This window comes from Idiotropiscis lumnitzeri, chromosome 18, assembly GCF_059441095.1.
Source record: "Idiotropiscis lumnitzeri isolate Australia: NSW breed Sydney's pygmy pipehorse chromosome 18, RoL_Ilum_1.0, whole genome shotgun sequence".
Lineage (NCBI taxonomy): Eukaryota > Metazoa > Chordata > Actinopteri > Syngnathiformes > Syngnathidae > Idiotropiscis > Idiotropiscis lumnitzeri.
This window is the reverse complement of record NC_142408.1, coordinates 1,930,001-1,945,219: the sequence shown is the minus strand read 5'-3', so window position 1 is coordinate 1,945,219 and position 15,219 is coordinate 1,930,001. Positions and strand designations below refer to the sequence as shown.

Sequence of the window (15,219 nt, the reverse complement as noted above, 5' to 3'; positions counted from 1 at the left end):
TCTTTGGTAATTTCCATTTAAATGTTAGTGAGTTTTCTTTTTTTTTTTTTAAACACCCCAGCCCAGCTGGCAAGATAAATAAAACGGTTGTAGTTGATGTACACTTAAGACTACTAAGTTTCTATATTGGCCATGCTGGTGGTGCTTGGACAGTTATTTTTTGGGTGCTTAATTTTTTGGGAGTTCGGACATTAATACCATATACTTCAGATGTGCTTGAAACGTGTGGGAACATTTTTATTTTATTAACTTAAGTGTCTTCGTATCTTTTAGCTAGTGTTTGGTGTTTCATTTTGGACGTGTGCAAATGGCTTATGCCGACCTCCACCGACAGGAGGCGGTAGAGCGCGTCAACGTTGTTCAGACATCCCATTTCAAAGTCAGACGAAGCGAGCGAATCTTTCCTCCTCCGACGTAAAAAAAGACGAATACATATTTGGCGAATATAACATATAACATTTTGGAGTTTTTGAAAATCCGTCTTTTTTTCCGCAATGAGCGGGATCCCCGGGACTGCCGTCGTCCAAGTGACCAATCTGTCGTCGGCGGTGAGCAGCGAGCAGATGCGCACTCTCTTCGGCTTTCTGGGGGACATCGAGGAGCTGCGGCTCTACCCACCCGAGTAAGAGCGACGTGCGGCGGCTCGGATGGATCAGGCGACGCCGCGGATGTGCGGTCTGCGCCTGGTCCTCGCTATAAAAAGAAAACTTAAATCCAGCATTTAACGACATGACGTGTGTTTGTCTTAAATCTTTAATGTGTAGTTACCTGCTTTTTTTGTTGTCTCCCCTGTAGCAACGCCACTCTATCCTTTTCGTCCAAAGTGTGCTATGTCAAGTATCGAGAATCTTCCAGTGTTGGTGTGGCGCAGCATCTCACCAACACAGTTTTTATGGACAGAGCCCTCATAGTTGTTCCGTGTGCCGAAGGTGAGTGCGAGCCAAGGCCCAAAAATGTCTGTTGACTTCAAAATGACCTTCCCTCCTATTCGGCTCTTCGCTCTTGTGGTTAATTTTTGGCAGTTTCTTAATTGATTACACTAGATAGCATGCGTGCACGTAGCTGTTAGGTCACTGTTACATTCCATTGTGTGGATGCTGAGAGTCACCATACCCCCCACCACACACACACGCAGAGTTTAAATCTTGTTTTAATGAACAAAATGTACAAAGCAACATTGTGGGTAGGTGCTCGTCAGCCTCACAGTTCTGAGGTTCGGGGTGATGTGTGCTGGGTGTAAAATGCAACCACTTCTGCCACAAAGGTAGCACAGGTTAATTGAAGGTGAAATTGTCCAGTGATGCAAAAGTGAGTGTGAATGGTGGTTTGGCTATATTGTTTGTCTATATGATGCCAGCAATTGCCTGGCAACCAGTTCATGGTGTGCCCTTTCTCGCTTTAAAGTCAGCTGGGATTGACTGAAAAAACAAACAGAGAGAGTGGTTGGCTGGAAGGATGTTGATTACACTTGAACACACACTGCAAGATTAATGTAGTTAACCATCGTTGTTTGCAAGGGCATATGTTTCAGGACCACTTGCCATATAGGAGGACTATAGAAGAAAACCCTACATTAAAAACACATACTCTAAAAACGGTTTAGTCTAAAAGTAGTTAAAAAAAATAGAAGTGTGAAATACAGATGCAATGATTTTTTCCTCTCTGCATTAACACACAAGGTGTTGGTTGCAAAGTTGTAAACTTTCCATTGGAAATAACGGGGATTTATTGGACTCAACGGGTGGTATATAAAATAGATGGTTGGATGGATTAACCAGGAATTTACAAAATGGATCTTGTTCTTTCAATATAGATATTAAATCATATAGTTGATAGGGGAATGATATTTCAGCATGATATGGACCAAAAGAACCAGCTTGGTCACTTTTTTTTCACACTGCCACTTGAGTGAAAGGAAAAGAAATTGTAGCACTTAAAATGCTGTAATCTATTTTGCAACCACATCTGCTGATGGAGAAACATTTATTTATTTATGGCTTGATTGTGATACCTTCCTATTAGTTTAGCCCTCAATTCCCAGTTGATTCCCATGGAAAGTTTGACATTTTGAATATCTCCAAGATTCCCCAGTTTTACTTTCAATGGAAGTTTACTGGAAACCTTCCTGAAATGTTCCACCCCTTTGGACCCCAATTTTCATATTACAAATCAAATCAATCTAATACGCCGTCACCTGTTTTTGTGGGTCACACTGATATTACCAATCTCCCCAACACCTCTTTTTTTTTTTTTATTTCTATCCCACCCCGACCCTTTGTCTTCTTCCTCCTCCTCCCTTGTCAGCAACACATACGTCGACGTTGCTGCCTGGATGGACGTGATTAATTTGGCTTTTTGTTTGTTTTCTATGTGATTATGTGTGCATATCAGATACACGACCACACTACTAAGCCTGAGTCATTGAGGCATTGTTTGCCAGGCCGCTACCGTCCCCGATGACGGGCGGGGGGGCCACGAGGCGTCAGTGATCATGTGACCAGGAGCCCTCCAAGATGGACACCTTGTCTCTCTTTGTTTTTTTTTTTTCTCCCTTTCGTACTTTTTATTGCCCCCATGTTGTCCAACTTCTGCTGTCTCAGAAAAGGTGGTTCTCTCTCTTTTTCTATATCTCGCTTTCTCTCTCTCTCTCAAGCGCTGTGATTTTACATATATATATATATTTTTATTATAGTGGTACCTTGACTGATTTACGACGTGAAATGAAAAACTCTTAATCCATAAACCAAAACGTCAAATATAATAAGAATGTGAAGAATTCAATATTTTGTGCACAATGATAATTCAAGTAGGCATTGTGTGACTCCTTCAGAGCCGCACACCTTGTCCACCAGGGGGCAGTATTTTACACACATACTTATAATACATATAGATTTGGAGATGATACAGAAATAAGACTCACAAGTAAACTACCGTGATATTAATTGTTGTTTGCACACTATTAGCAAAATGTGCCTATGAATATTATATGCTGTCTTTATTTGTTGCTGCACCTTTTGTGTTCCAATTCCAGTTGTTTGAAGGTTATTAAGTTATGACTGCGATAGAGATATTAGTTTTCTTTGCTCTTCTATTTCGCATTGTGCAGTCATTAAGCTAGTCAACTATCTGAAGATGAAGTTATGTCGTCTGCTTTCAATAAGTCAAGGCACCACTGTCTTATTATTATTATTGTCCAACCCACCCCTCCCCCCATATACCCCTTATCTCTCTCTCTCTCTCCTGCTGCAGCTTGTTTGTGGTTGAGTCGGCATGATGATGCGACGGGATGCTAAGAGGGAGGATGACTAACACTTGCCTCTCTTGTCGTTGCCGTAGTGACAGAGAAAGTGAGAGAGAGTGAGAACACCTTCTGACCTCTTCGCAAGTCCGCTCAGACAACTGTAGCTTATGTGGATGTTTGTCATTATGATTTAATAGTCTTTATATTGATGTTGATGTATGACGCTGGCCTGATTTCAATGGAACAAGCGATGCCGTCATCGGGCCTTATCACCTGACCAACATTGCTGACTCGTGCGACAAGCGTCACAAATATATAAAGGATATATGAGCCACTTTATTAGGTACACAATCCCGAAGACATCCAATGGATAAAATGTTGCTTTTATTTATTGAACAATATTAATTGTTAGTGTAGACGACCATATGAAATGGATCGCTGTCCATCATGTTTGGCCATGTCACGTATGTTGCTAAACTGGCGTCTTTGAGCCGTAACTAGGGAGGCTACAAATTTTGCAATCAATGTGTTTTTGTTTTTTAACTTTTCATTTGGGAATTGGCATTACCAATTAAAAAGAAAAACTGTCTTTCCTACCGTAAATTACTGTTCAGAATTTTCTTAAATCACTTCATGAATAATGTCAACCAAACAGTATTTTATTCCTGGCGTTAAGTCCCCTTCTGTACCCAGAACAAAAGGCTTATTTATCAAGATTATAAATATTTGAAGCCCTTCACAGTTAAAGGCATAATATTACGAGGGAAAGAAAAGAAACGCCGTAGGTCGTGTTAGATTTTGAGTTAAATGTAATCTGATTTCTTGATCTTGGGAAAATTTGACTTCTCATAAAATTTATGGATTTTTACCGCTGCGAAATTCAACTTTGTTCTTGTAGCATTACATTCTTCGTCCTCAAAATAGCCTTCTGTTTTTATGAAAATGGCATTTACACAAACAAGGCGGTTTTGTTTCTTGTTCATTAGGATTATGAGTGTGTCTTTGAAAAATAAAGACGTCCCAGTACCCAAAAAGTTTGAAATCGCCTGCGCTAAATGACAATCCAAACGATCACAAATCAATTGACACTATTCCTTATTTGTGAAACCCAATTATTTGAAAGACAGGCTTATTTTTTTTTCCTTAGGTTTTAAATTGCATATGTACCTAATAAAGTGGCCCACCTCTTAATAACTTATAAGCATCATTCGTTATCTTTGCGTCTTCTACTAAATGTCTCATTTAAACAAGCTGCTGTTGCTATGGCAACAACCCACTTGATGGTACAGCCTCCTGCTTCACCCCAAGCCTGCTGACGAAAGCAGCAAGATGATTTGTTGTCGTTGCTCAGTCTGATGTGTGCCATGAGCACCGCCGCCACCGGGCTTGTCTTGTGTTGCCATCAAACACGCACTTCTCCCTCAGCACTGAGCACACATTTCAGAAGCAATTTGCTAGTTCAGGTGACCCACATATGCAAAAAAGTGTTGAAACGACTATGCAGACTATTCTAGCTTAGCCCGTGCGACGATAAATTGTGCTAAAATACTAGAAGACAGTATATGCTGTGCGTGTGTGTGTGTGTGTGAAAAAGGGATGGGGATGTTTTTGCTGTTTTTGGAGCAGCTGCTGTTTGTGTGTACCCCGCAGGGAAGATTCCGGAAGAGGCCAAGGCCTTGTCACTTTTGGCGCCCACCGCCCCCGTGCACAGCCTGCTGCCCGGCAGGGGGCTCCTTCCCATCCCCACGCCCACCCCGCTGCAGAACGTGAGTGGTACACAAATTTTTCTGCATCGTTTGCCAACATTCATTGAGCCAAGACACATATTTTTGAGGAAAGTCTCACAGCACACCACCTAACAAAATATCCACACCTGGGATGATTGGCTGAACCTCCCCCACATAGAAAATATAACATTCAAGTCTGGAAATTCCAGATTTAGCCTCAATTTGTCACAAATCCCATAAAATAGTGCTTTGGCGCCATCAGACATACTGGTCATGTGATTCCGATTTTCTCTCGTCAGAAATCAACAAAGACTTTTGCAGCTGACTAAATCATTAACTTTGCATCGCTGTAAGTACACATCTTTCGAACGTAGTATTTTTGGTACAGAACCCGATTAAAACGACATGCTAACATTATGGCTCATAAACAACCAGATGCATGCCATTATCCTCCACTCAAGCACCAAACCAGGTTTAAATGAACGTCAAAACTTTTTTTAATGTACCGGGCCATCGGCTCGTGGCTCCTCGTATCAGTCTCTTAAATTCGTCTTCCACTGTACACCCCGATCGCCAATGTATATCAGCTGTTCCCGATACTCGGGTTGATTGTGCCTTTTCCTGTCCCACACCCCCAACACACAGTTGAATCTGCCGCTGGTGGGTCACGTGACCGCCAACCTGGACCCCGCCCCCTCCTCGCTCTCGCAGCCCCCTCTCATGGGCAACGTGGACCCCTCCAAGGTGGACGAGATCAGGAGGACGGTCTACGTAGGCAACTTGAACTCAGTGGTGAGTCAATCAATCATTTGGGGGGCGGTGGCACAGTTTTATCAAGTCAGATGTTTTGGATATTGATGTGGAGTAAAACCTCGGTCTTGTTGTGTTCCATTTGCAGACCACGACGGCAGAGCAGCTTCTGGACTTCTTCCAGCAGGTGGGCGATGTGAAGTTTGTGCGGATGGCGGGTGACGAGACGCAGCCCTCGCGCTTCGCCTTTGTGGAGTTCGTGGAGCAGGACGCCGTCGCGCGGGCGCTCACTTTCAACGGCGTCATGTTTGGAGACCGGCCCCTCAAGTACGTGGGGATGACAATAAGGTTTTTCCTGGCCAAAATTGAGGTGGAGATGGTACCATAAATTGCAAAATGAAGTCCCCTGGTAGAAGGATAGGATTTGTAATTGCATTTTGGTGCCACAAGTTGGCAGCACCCTATTACCGTAATTGCAGTTCAAAATAATGCTGGTCAAATAATTATGATGTCAAAACCTCCAGTGTCTCAGGTGGCCTCCAAACTCTCTTTGTAGGAAAATCTTAATGATGATGAACATGATTTAGATGAATTATTTCATGTCCATCAGGGTGAACCACTCCAACAACGCGATAGTGAAGCCTCCCGAGATGACGCCACAGGCCGCCGCCAAGCAGCTGGAGAGTGTGATGAAGCGCGTGCGGGAGGCGCAGTCCACCATCGCCGCCGCCATCGAGCCAGGTATGACGCCGGCCCATGTCGCGCACCTTCACTGTTGGGGTAACAGGTTGTCGTCTTCTGTCATCCACAGCGGAGGAGAAACGTTACGCTCACTCTGGGAGGGCACGCCGCCCGTCGCGGTCGCGCTCCCGCTCCCGCTCCCGCTCCGGCGCGCGCAGGAGGTCGCACTCCAAACACGGGTAAGGTGTCACTTTACAAGAGTTTTTCCTGGCTCAAATTGAGGTGAGGTGGTACAATTCGGATGCTGTTCATATGCACATGCTTCTGCCGCCTCCAAATTAATTATTGGGGATATTCAATACCAATTTCTTTGCATGCATTTGAATATATTACTTGTTGTACTTCTGCCGCCGTACTCTGTTGAATCGCAAAGCCCAGGGTGTCCTTCCAACCATCCATGCATCCATTTTCTAAAGCACTTATCTTTTGTGCTTGCAGGCCGCCCCAGAAGTGGCCAAGGAACGACGCACGCACTTCCCGAAGTAGCCACGGGAGGCGCTCTCGTTCCAGAGAAAGGCAGCAGAGCCAAAGCAGCACCAGGTGGGTCTAGATTCCTAACGCCACAGTGTGGACGGCACACATTTTTGACGATTACGTGCGACTCGCAGGGTCCGCCGGCGGAGTAGGGGGCGCTCTGGGAGTCCTCCCAGAAGGGCCAGGTCACCATCCCCAAAAAGGTAACTTTGATTTGTTTGAATTTGAAAAGATAGAAGTAGAAGCAACCATTCTCAGCCTTGGGTGATTTCAGGTTTAAAAAGCGGCAGGATCGCAGCCGGGAAGCACGGGAACGCTCTCCATCGAGGAAGAAGAACCGTAAAGACGAGGAGCGGCCAAGAGGCAAGAAAACGCACAAGGTCAGTCAGGCACAAAAGAACATTTTTAATTGCTTATGGATGCCACAAGATGGCGCCAAAGTGATGCTTTGAGTAGCTTCAATCCTGTCTTATAGAAGCCCTGTCCCTAACTTCCACAAAACTTGGGTCCCAGATGACACATGATGTCACCAAGAATGCCGGATTTCATGTGCAGTGTGAAAGGGGCTACTTGTCTTACGACTTCGCTCTGACATGGACACTGCGTGGAATGTTTCAGGTGGGACGCGACTACGACAGAGAGGCCTCTTCCTTCGAGGATGCCCGCTCGCTCCACTTCACGCAGCACAACGGCGTCCACAAAGCACGCAGCGACGAGGCGTCCGTTTGACGCCGCCCGCCTGACTGACTGACTTAAACTGTCACTTCCCCGCCAGAAGGGCAAGTGAAGCGCCACAATGTCTTATTTTTGCATCTCGAGAAGAAGCGGCGAGTGTGTGAAATGGCGGTACGTGTTACGCAAAGCTTCGGGACCTGCTCACAAAATTGGCGGTTAACGGTGCGCCTCACTTGCCCGTTTTGGCGGCGTGAAAGGAAGGAAACGCCCGATGTTTCCTGCTCGGTGCACGTCGTTTACACGGAAGCTTCATTTCCTGTTTTTTGTGTTTTTTTGGGCACATTTGCTGTTTTTAGTCTTTGTTTAGTTGCGCAGCTGTGAACGAAAAAGCGAAAGAAAATATTGTGCGTGTGTGTGTGTGTGTGGGGGGGGGCATGTGTGTGTGTAGTTGGGTGCTAAACTTTAAAGTCCAGTCCTGGTTTTCTGCTCGCCTCTGATACGTTCTCGAAACGCTGGCATGGCATGTTGGTACCGTTCACACAGCGCAGCAATAACAGAAAAAGATGACTTTGATAGATAATATAAAAAAATTAATAATTATAAAAGAGGTGTTAAATTTCACACCCTGGTTGTTGATCCTCTATAACAACGCAGAGAAATACTTAAATACTTCCTATAAATACTTCCTCCGTCCAGTCTCTGATAGTACTGCCAAAGCCGGAAAACGGGCAGGACTCCATCCCGAGTCTCGTGTGTACGGTACCTTTCACGCCGAAGAGTGACACGGGGTAAGAGCCAGCTTTTGCTGTTTTAGTCCTTGACCATAAATTGTCGTGACGTTTTAGCACAAGGAAGTGACGTGGCGAACAAAGTGCCTACGCTGCGACTGTAGAAAATCTTGGAAAAGTTTATTTGCATGTTCAGCGTCAGCGCTGGCATCGGTTACTGAAGATTAAAACAGTATTACGTCAAGTCCACAAATCATTTGATTTACTTAGATTTTTTTTTAAACAGCTTTGATGTGATTTTGAATTTATTTCATGTACACAAGCTTCAATTTGATGTGACGTTTTAGTAAAAACGCATTTTTAAACAAGTCATCTTTTTGTGCTTCATGCGTCGCCCCCTGCAGGACTGGAGGACGATCAGACTTATTCCTGGATCACAGTTGCGACAAACGCGCGTTTTCCATGTCCATCAAACATACGCGAGTGTTGCCCTCGACGCTAAACTGCGTCACATAGTCTTCCGCGTGAGCGTCCCTTCTTCGCCCATCATCAGCTGCTGGATGACGTCCAAGCTGGTGTATCCGCTGAAGGGAGCGGCTAAGGGAGGATTACGGGAGTTTGCCACGCTCTGCTCATCAACGGCAGCGGCCAGTTGCTGGCACATGGAAGGCGCCGCTCGGAGCTCCACGACGAGCAGACTCGCCGTGTTGCATTCTTCCAGCTTGAGCGTGTCGACGTGCTGAAGCAGCTGACGAATACAGCAAAGCATCAATGGAAGCAATCGGCGGGCCACGCTAACATGGCAGGTTTGAACCAACACTGCAGACTGACTTTTCTGCCAGGGCTTCTTGAAGCAAGGCAAGACAACATTTTTTTTTTTTTTGTAGCACATTTTCTACAAAGGACAACTCAATGTGCTCCAAACAACCAAAAGCACATGTTCAAACATGAACAAACAGAACGACTGAAGACATTCGCAGAGCTAATTTGAACATAAAAACATAAAATTACTTAAAGAATGTATGTTGACCACCTAAGCAGATTTGCAACCAAAAGATTTAAAGAGATTTAAAAGCAAAGGAAATAAATAGTAGCTTTCTGAAATGACCAAAGAGTGAAATTGATTGTAAAAATGCTTAAAAAGATTGAATGAAAGGAATGACGAGCCTTTGTTCTTGGTGCTGATTTGCGGGCAGCAGAACAGCTAAATGCCGCTTCACCATGTTGGCTTTGAAACCAGGGCGCCACCTGGACCCGAGTCTGCTGACCTCAGAGCCCTACTGGCGATACATTCAATGAGCAGTTCCTTAATGTGTTCAGGAACCAAACCATTTAGTGATTCATAGACCAGAATTTTAAAATCTGTTCTTCAGCTGACTGGGAGTAATGTGTTCTGATCGCTTAGTTCTGGTCAGAATACAAGCTGCGGCATTCAGAATTATTTTTCCAGTCAAAAGATCATTACAATAATCAAGCGTCCTGGAGATAGCGAGGATAAGCTTGAGACATGAATTGACATGCCGACCAAATTTCAGGTTGCCCAGTAAAACTAGCATCCCAAAATGTCCCAAATGAGCTTCAAATGACCCACTTCATGTTCTCTTGGTGACAACAGACACTTACCAGCTGTGTGGGCGCGTAGAGTTTCTGCATGGATTTGCTCTTTTCGGGATTGGGAATATTCTGCCAAAAGACCACTTTGGCTCTGCTTGGTGGACAGCGAGCAGGCAAAGTTGACTTGTTGCGTTTTCCTTTCGGCAGTATGCGTGTGTGTGTGTGTGTGTGTGTGGGTTGTGTTTTACCTTCTGAGGAGGGGGATCACCAAGATGGCGGTCAGCACGACAAGGGTGGAGATGATAAGAAGTGTCGTGAGTTTTGAGGAACTTCCACGCCGCGTCTCCACCAGCCTGGCCTCGCTCCGGACTCCAGGCCCGACCCGCGTGAGCCCTGACACCTGAACGCGGTATGCCGCCCCGCGACGGAGACCCTCCAGCGTGTACTTGTGCAGCTGCGGCCCCACGCTGATGTCTGCAAGAGAACATGGCATCAACCAGCTGCTAGTTTTGCAAAGTGACGGTAATTGTTGGAGTATTTTGAAAATTCCCCATCTTAAATTCACTTGCAAATTTTCCTCGTTTTGCAACCCTTGCCGCCATCCATGAAGCCTCGTGTCTTACTTCTCTCCGGCTGCTGGTCCTCCGCGTAGTGGATCACGTAGCCCAGCAGGAACCCTCGCCGGTCCTTCTGCAAGATGGACGACCAGCGCAGCTCCAGGGAGGACGACGTGACGGACACCACGCTGAAGTTGGACGGAGCGCTGGCCGGAGCTGACAGGAAATAGGTCTTGACGAACAGTATCACTAGTTGCTGCTTGTGTATCAATACTGAAATTGGTGTATCGCTATTGATGCGGCGATCACAAAATCTATTTGATGCCGAGATCACAATATTGCTATCTGACGCTGCCGTATGGTTACCGGTATCTAATTGACACTGTTGTAGCAGTTGCGTTATCACTAATCAATAGTGTTGGTAAATACTGATAACCCCTTGCCCACAAAGGCACCATCTTAATCAGATGAATTAATATTATACGCCAGCATATCGAGACCAAGAAACAAGACACTCACTTCCTTCCACGGAGTAGAAGCGTGCTCTGGCATAGGTGGCCTCCTGGCTGTTGTTGACTTGCTTCAGGTTGCATGTTTGGGTTTGGTCACGCACGTGCAGCCTGACATCGTAGCTGGCGTACGCCTGCAGTTGCTCTGAAAGCAGAAAACTAAAAACGTCTAACTCAAGGGATCACAATACTATCAAGATCCGATGGTAAAAGCAACACCTGAGATATCAACCAGCGTCCAGAAGTTGTGGGCCTCCTCGTAGAAGGATTTATATGACCCGTTTGGCGGATGTGGTCCATGGGTGGCGCTCCACTCCAGACAGAAACACTTATACTGCCTGATCAAGTCGTCCTTCCACTGCACAGTGAAGGACGTCCGGTTGTGGACACGCACTCTCAACCTACCGCCGTCGTCATCGAGGCTGTCGTCATCTTCTGTAACAGTCAACAAATAACTGACATTTCAGTGTTGACGCGGCATTATTAAATATCAGATAACGATAATAGGATTGATCCCTATTTACAACAACAACGTAGAGTGATGTCACAATTAGGAGTAGAAGTAGTCATTTTCTTTCGATAGCGATATCGCAAGAGTTGTTGTTTCGGTATCGACAAACTGTCAAATCACGAGCTTTGTATCAAGATACCAATACTGATATTGCAATTTTTTGGTACTGTATATGCACACGGTAGCACGCATTAGCGATATCAACATTTCTGTATCATTATATGGTGGATCAAATTCTGATATTGGTATGGATCTACTACTGACACAATGAAACACGAAATGGTCAACATGAGCCTAAAATGACTGACATCCATCCGGCGTTGCACTAACCACGCGGCGGCATCAGCGTGATGCTGGCAGCCGGCGACACGCTGACGTTGTTGAAAGCGTAGACGTGGACCTGGAAGACTGCGCTGGACAGCAGCAACGTGATGGGCGGCCGCACGACGCTGAGGACTTCCCGGGGAGGCTCCCCCGATGCCTTGCTCACAGACACATTGAAGCCGTCATGTGCTTCAGAGAACTGAAAATAATAGAAAAACCCAAGATTTATATGTTTTTAAATAATTTATTCTACGTTATGTTTTGTACTATGCGATATAATATTGTTATGCTAGCTACGCTGCTACATCTATGTTAAGTAATGCTTTGTTAAATAACTATACCGTCCATGTCAGCGAGATAATTCTTTGTCCTCCTCTGTCGGCCATCTTGTTTCCTACCACATGGAGGCTGAGTGGCGGCCTTGTCAGCTCTGACGAAGTGTGAAGCAATATTAGTCACGGTCGGGATGAAACATGATGTTCATGATAGACAAAAGATGATGCTTCACCGGGCGGGAGCGTGTAGACACGACTCCACGGACACTGAGCGCACTTGTCGTTGATCTCGCAAGCCACCTGAACCTCAAGCACCGGCAAGCCCTTCACACCTGCCAGATGACACCCAGCGGCACCCTGGCAACATACCTTGACCGCCCAGGGGAAAACATTTTAAAAAATGGCATTGAGTTAAATATTAGGGTAAGCTACAATTAGATATGCACTTCCTCCATTTTTCCTCCAAACCTTGATTCCTTCTTTCTGTCCTTGATAGCTTAGTTCCTTTTTACCTTTCTTTGCCTGTCCTTTCCTTCATTCTTCTTTCCTACATTTGTAGGATTTTTTTTTTATTTCCAGGCGATCCCCGACACTCTTCTTTCCTTTCATGATAACTTTTCTTCCTTCTTTCCCTTCAAACATGCATTTTTTTCTTTCCTACCTCTTGTTTCCTTTCTTTCTACCTTCATTTCATGGCTTCTTTCTCCTTTCCTTTTCTCTTCCATCAGTCACTCATCCTTTTATTCCACACATCCTTGTTTCCTTTCGTTCTTCCTCACTCCCTTCAGTCCTCTAGCCTTTACCTTCATTCTCTTCTTCAGTTTCTTCCTCTCTCCCTCATCGCTTAATTTGAGAACCTATTTTATCCCAATAATACACAAGCACTAAATAATTGTTGTATCTAATGAAGTTTCCATTATGTGCATGTTTTTTTTTCTTCTTCAAATTGCAACAAACTAGTTCGTGTAGCGCCACACACTCAAAAGACGTTTGATGGAGCCGATAAGCCAAAGAGGAAGCTGCCCTTCCGCAGCAGCACAAAAACGTAAAGAAAATAGGCAAGCAGAAAAGTTTGAGGCCAAACTACGACAGCCATTCAGTCTTCATTGATCACGGACATCGAATGCTGTATCATGATCTCTGTGTCGATACATAAAAAGTGCACAAGCATCATATTTTTCTTTAGCGAGATGCTGGCATCAGGTATCATTATCACAATCTCATTATCTATACACTAATATCACAAATTTATATCATGCTCTTGATGATACATAAGTGCAGTGCCTCTCAATTATTTTCTGTTACGCCCCAAACAAGAAGAAAGGGTCACACGCACCCCCTCAGGAGAGGGGGGGGGGGCTTGGCCGACTATTTGAGAAGCACCGCATAAGTGAAAGTCTAAAAAAGTCCAATCAACCTGACGCCATTGTCCATCGTCATGGTGGTCTGTGATTTGTTTGTGACGCACGCAGACAGATGTGATGACCTTGGCGTCGTCCTGACTCCACTGAGCGCTGACGTGAACGCAACCGTCCGAATGTCGCCTGAAGATGACGTTTTGAGGAGGACCGCAGCGCACTGAAACATGGCAACCGTTAAAAAAAAACAAAAAAAAAACATGGCAACCGTTAAACAGAACAGGTAGGAACTCCCAAAAAGTTCTTGGAAGTGAAAGTTGGCACAAGAACTTACGCAGGCTGCTATAATGCGCCGTGACGATCTCTTTGGAGCATTCGGAGCCCACCTGCTCCAGAACCTCCACCGTCAAGTTCCGATCGTACACTACGATGTCTGTCAAGGTGTCCTTCGTGGTCTTATACACTTGGCAGAATTTGTCCTTGCTGATGGAAGCCACAAAACTTTATATCAAAATCTTTACTTTTTATTTATTGTAGTTATTTCGGGCCGGGGGCTGTTTTTTTATTGGTTTGTGTATTTTTTGGGTAGATTTTAGAGTTTTTGTTTTGTTCGTATCTATTTTTTGCATGTTTTGCTTTTTTAGGGTTCTGGCAAATTTGATTTAGTTGTTGCTATAGATTTCTTTTGTTTGTTTTTGTTTTTATAGTTTTTGTAATTTTTCTACTGCTTTTCTGTGATAACGTTTAATGTTTTTTTTAAATGTCTTCCCCAGTTTGTTTATTTTTTTCTTCTTTGGAAGGGGTTGTTTATTTTAATTTATTTTTTTAAATTCTTTTTTTTTTTTTAACATGACTCACTTTTGCCGAACCACAAGCGTAAAGTTTGCCTCCTCCTGCTCGGCTGATCCACGCCTCCAATGACATGTCAGCAGATCTGGAGAGTGAAATTTCCCAAAACATTCCAAGCCGGTAAGGCCACCTAACACACACGCACACACACAGAAAATAGTCAGTCCACATTCTTTTTATTTGGCAATGACTCATCAGTTACCTGTCAGGGCAAGGCGGCAATGCTTGTACTTAGACGTGTAATTATCAGTCTTGCAGGACACTGAAACCACAACATGAAATTATTATGCCTGTATTCTCAATAAGAGGCGTTTACATAGAAACTAAAGCACATCGTATGTGCATAACACATTACTTATGAGAAATTGGATGCCATGTAAGTAATCTGTATTCTTTAAATATGTGAAAAAAATGTAAAGTATGTTAGAGTTGCATAGATTGTAAACATGATACTTTATAGTAGTACGTACATTAAACAGACTTTAAATGTGGTACATTTGTGGTGTATATATGTTAAACGTGTCAATATGCTAAATATATATATATATATATATATATATATATATATATATATGTGTATGTGTGTGTATATATGTATATGTGAGAGAGCATTTAATGTCGCGTCCCTCTAATTTACATATTTGCTAATTCGGTTTGTAGACATCAAACACCAAAGCCCACCTGGTTGTATCGGTCCCGATGCGCTCACCGCATATTGATCCAGAATTCCACCTGAGAACGCCACCCACAAAAAAAATTGTTTAAAAAAACTCCAAAATATAAAAAAAATAAATAAAATACATCAAAAATACTTATGGATGGACTCCATGAAATGAAAGTGACTCACCAGTGAAAAGAAGTAGAAGCTGACACTTTTTGAGCATCTCATGGAGACCTCCGGACATGCTCCTGATCATGACAATCACACATAAACAAACACATGAAT

At 44.2% G+C, this 15,219-nt stretch overlaps 2 protein-coding genes across 12 annotated transcripts in view; one reads left to right on the top strand and one right to left on the bottom strand.

The window, feature by feature from the left end:
* The first annotated feature begins 278 nt into the window (after positions 1-278).
* On the top strand, positions 279-12,136 carry srek1 (splicing regulatory glutamine/lysine-rich protein 1). 6 transcript variants are annotated; one of them, XR_015839679.1, is made up of 13 exons: positions 279-622; positions 796-929; positions 4,892-5,007; positions 5,614-5,760; positions 5,867-6,045; positions 6,329-6,459; positions 6,530-6,638; positions 6,898-6,999; positions 7,068-7,136; positions 7,208-7,313; positions 7,552-7,712; positions 8,741-10,412; positions 10,501-12,136. XR_015839679.1 is itself a non-coding variant. In XM_088280583.1 (13 exons), the coding sequence occupies exons 4-13, from the start codon at positions 3,287-3,289 to the stop codon at positions 7,660-7,662; spliced, it is 1,131 nt and encodes a 376-aa protein (XP_088136709.1). In that variant the 5' UTR covers positions 607-622; positions 796-929; positions 2,392-2,605; positions 3,250-3,286; the 3' UTR covers positions 7,663-9,440. The 6 variants fall into 6 exon arrangements, 4 of the variants coding, with proteins under 4 accessions (XP_088136708.1, XP_088136709.1, XP_088136711.1 ...); XR_015839677.1 differs by having other exon boundaries at positions 280-622; positions 7,552-7,779; XM_088280583.1 differs by lacking the exon at positions 10,501-12,136 and adding exons at positions 2,392-2,605; positions 3,250-3,347 and having other exon boundaries at positions 607-622; positions 7,552-9,440.
* The window catches only part of LOC148318896 (uncharacterized), a 7,552-nt gene continuing 199 nt past the window's right edge, over positions 7,867-15,219 (bottom strand). The window contains exons 2-16 of one of the 6 annotated variants that reach the window (XM_088280580.1): positions 15,121-15,182; positions 14,955-15,005; positions 14,476-14,535; positions 14,283-14,403; positions 13,759-13,907; positions 13,484-13,644; positions 12,300-12,435; positions 12,133-12,221; positions 11,798-11,990; positions 11,176-11,391; positions 10,967-11,101; positions 10,456-10,663; positions 10,139-10,364; positions 9,960-10,041; positions 7,867-9,084 (exon numbers count right to left, since the gene is read on the bottom strand). In XM_088280580.1, the coding sequence (XP_088136706.1) occupies positions 8,972-9,084; positions 9,960-10,041; positions 10,139-10,364; positions 10,456-10,663; positions 10,967-11,101; positions 11,176-11,391; positions 11,798-11,990; positions 12,133-12,221; positions 12,300-12,435; positions 13,484-13,644; positions 13,759-13,907; positions 14,283-14,403; positions 14,476-14,535; positions 14,955-15,005; positions 15,121-15,182 (2,002 nt within the window). In that variant the 3' untranslated portion in view covers positions 7,867-8,971. Of the gene's footprint in view, positions 9,085-9,959; positions 10,365-10,455; positions 10,664-10,966; positions 11,102-11,175; positions 11,392-11,797; positions 11,991-12,132; positions 12,222-12,299; positions 12,436-13,483; positions 13,645-13,758; positions 13,908-14,282; positions 14,404-14,475; positions 14,536-14,954; positions 15,006-15,120; positions 15,183-15,219 lie in introns of all 6 variants that reach the window. The other 5 variants (XM_088280578.1, XM_088280576.1, XM_088280579.1 and 2 more) reach the window with 5 other exon arrangements.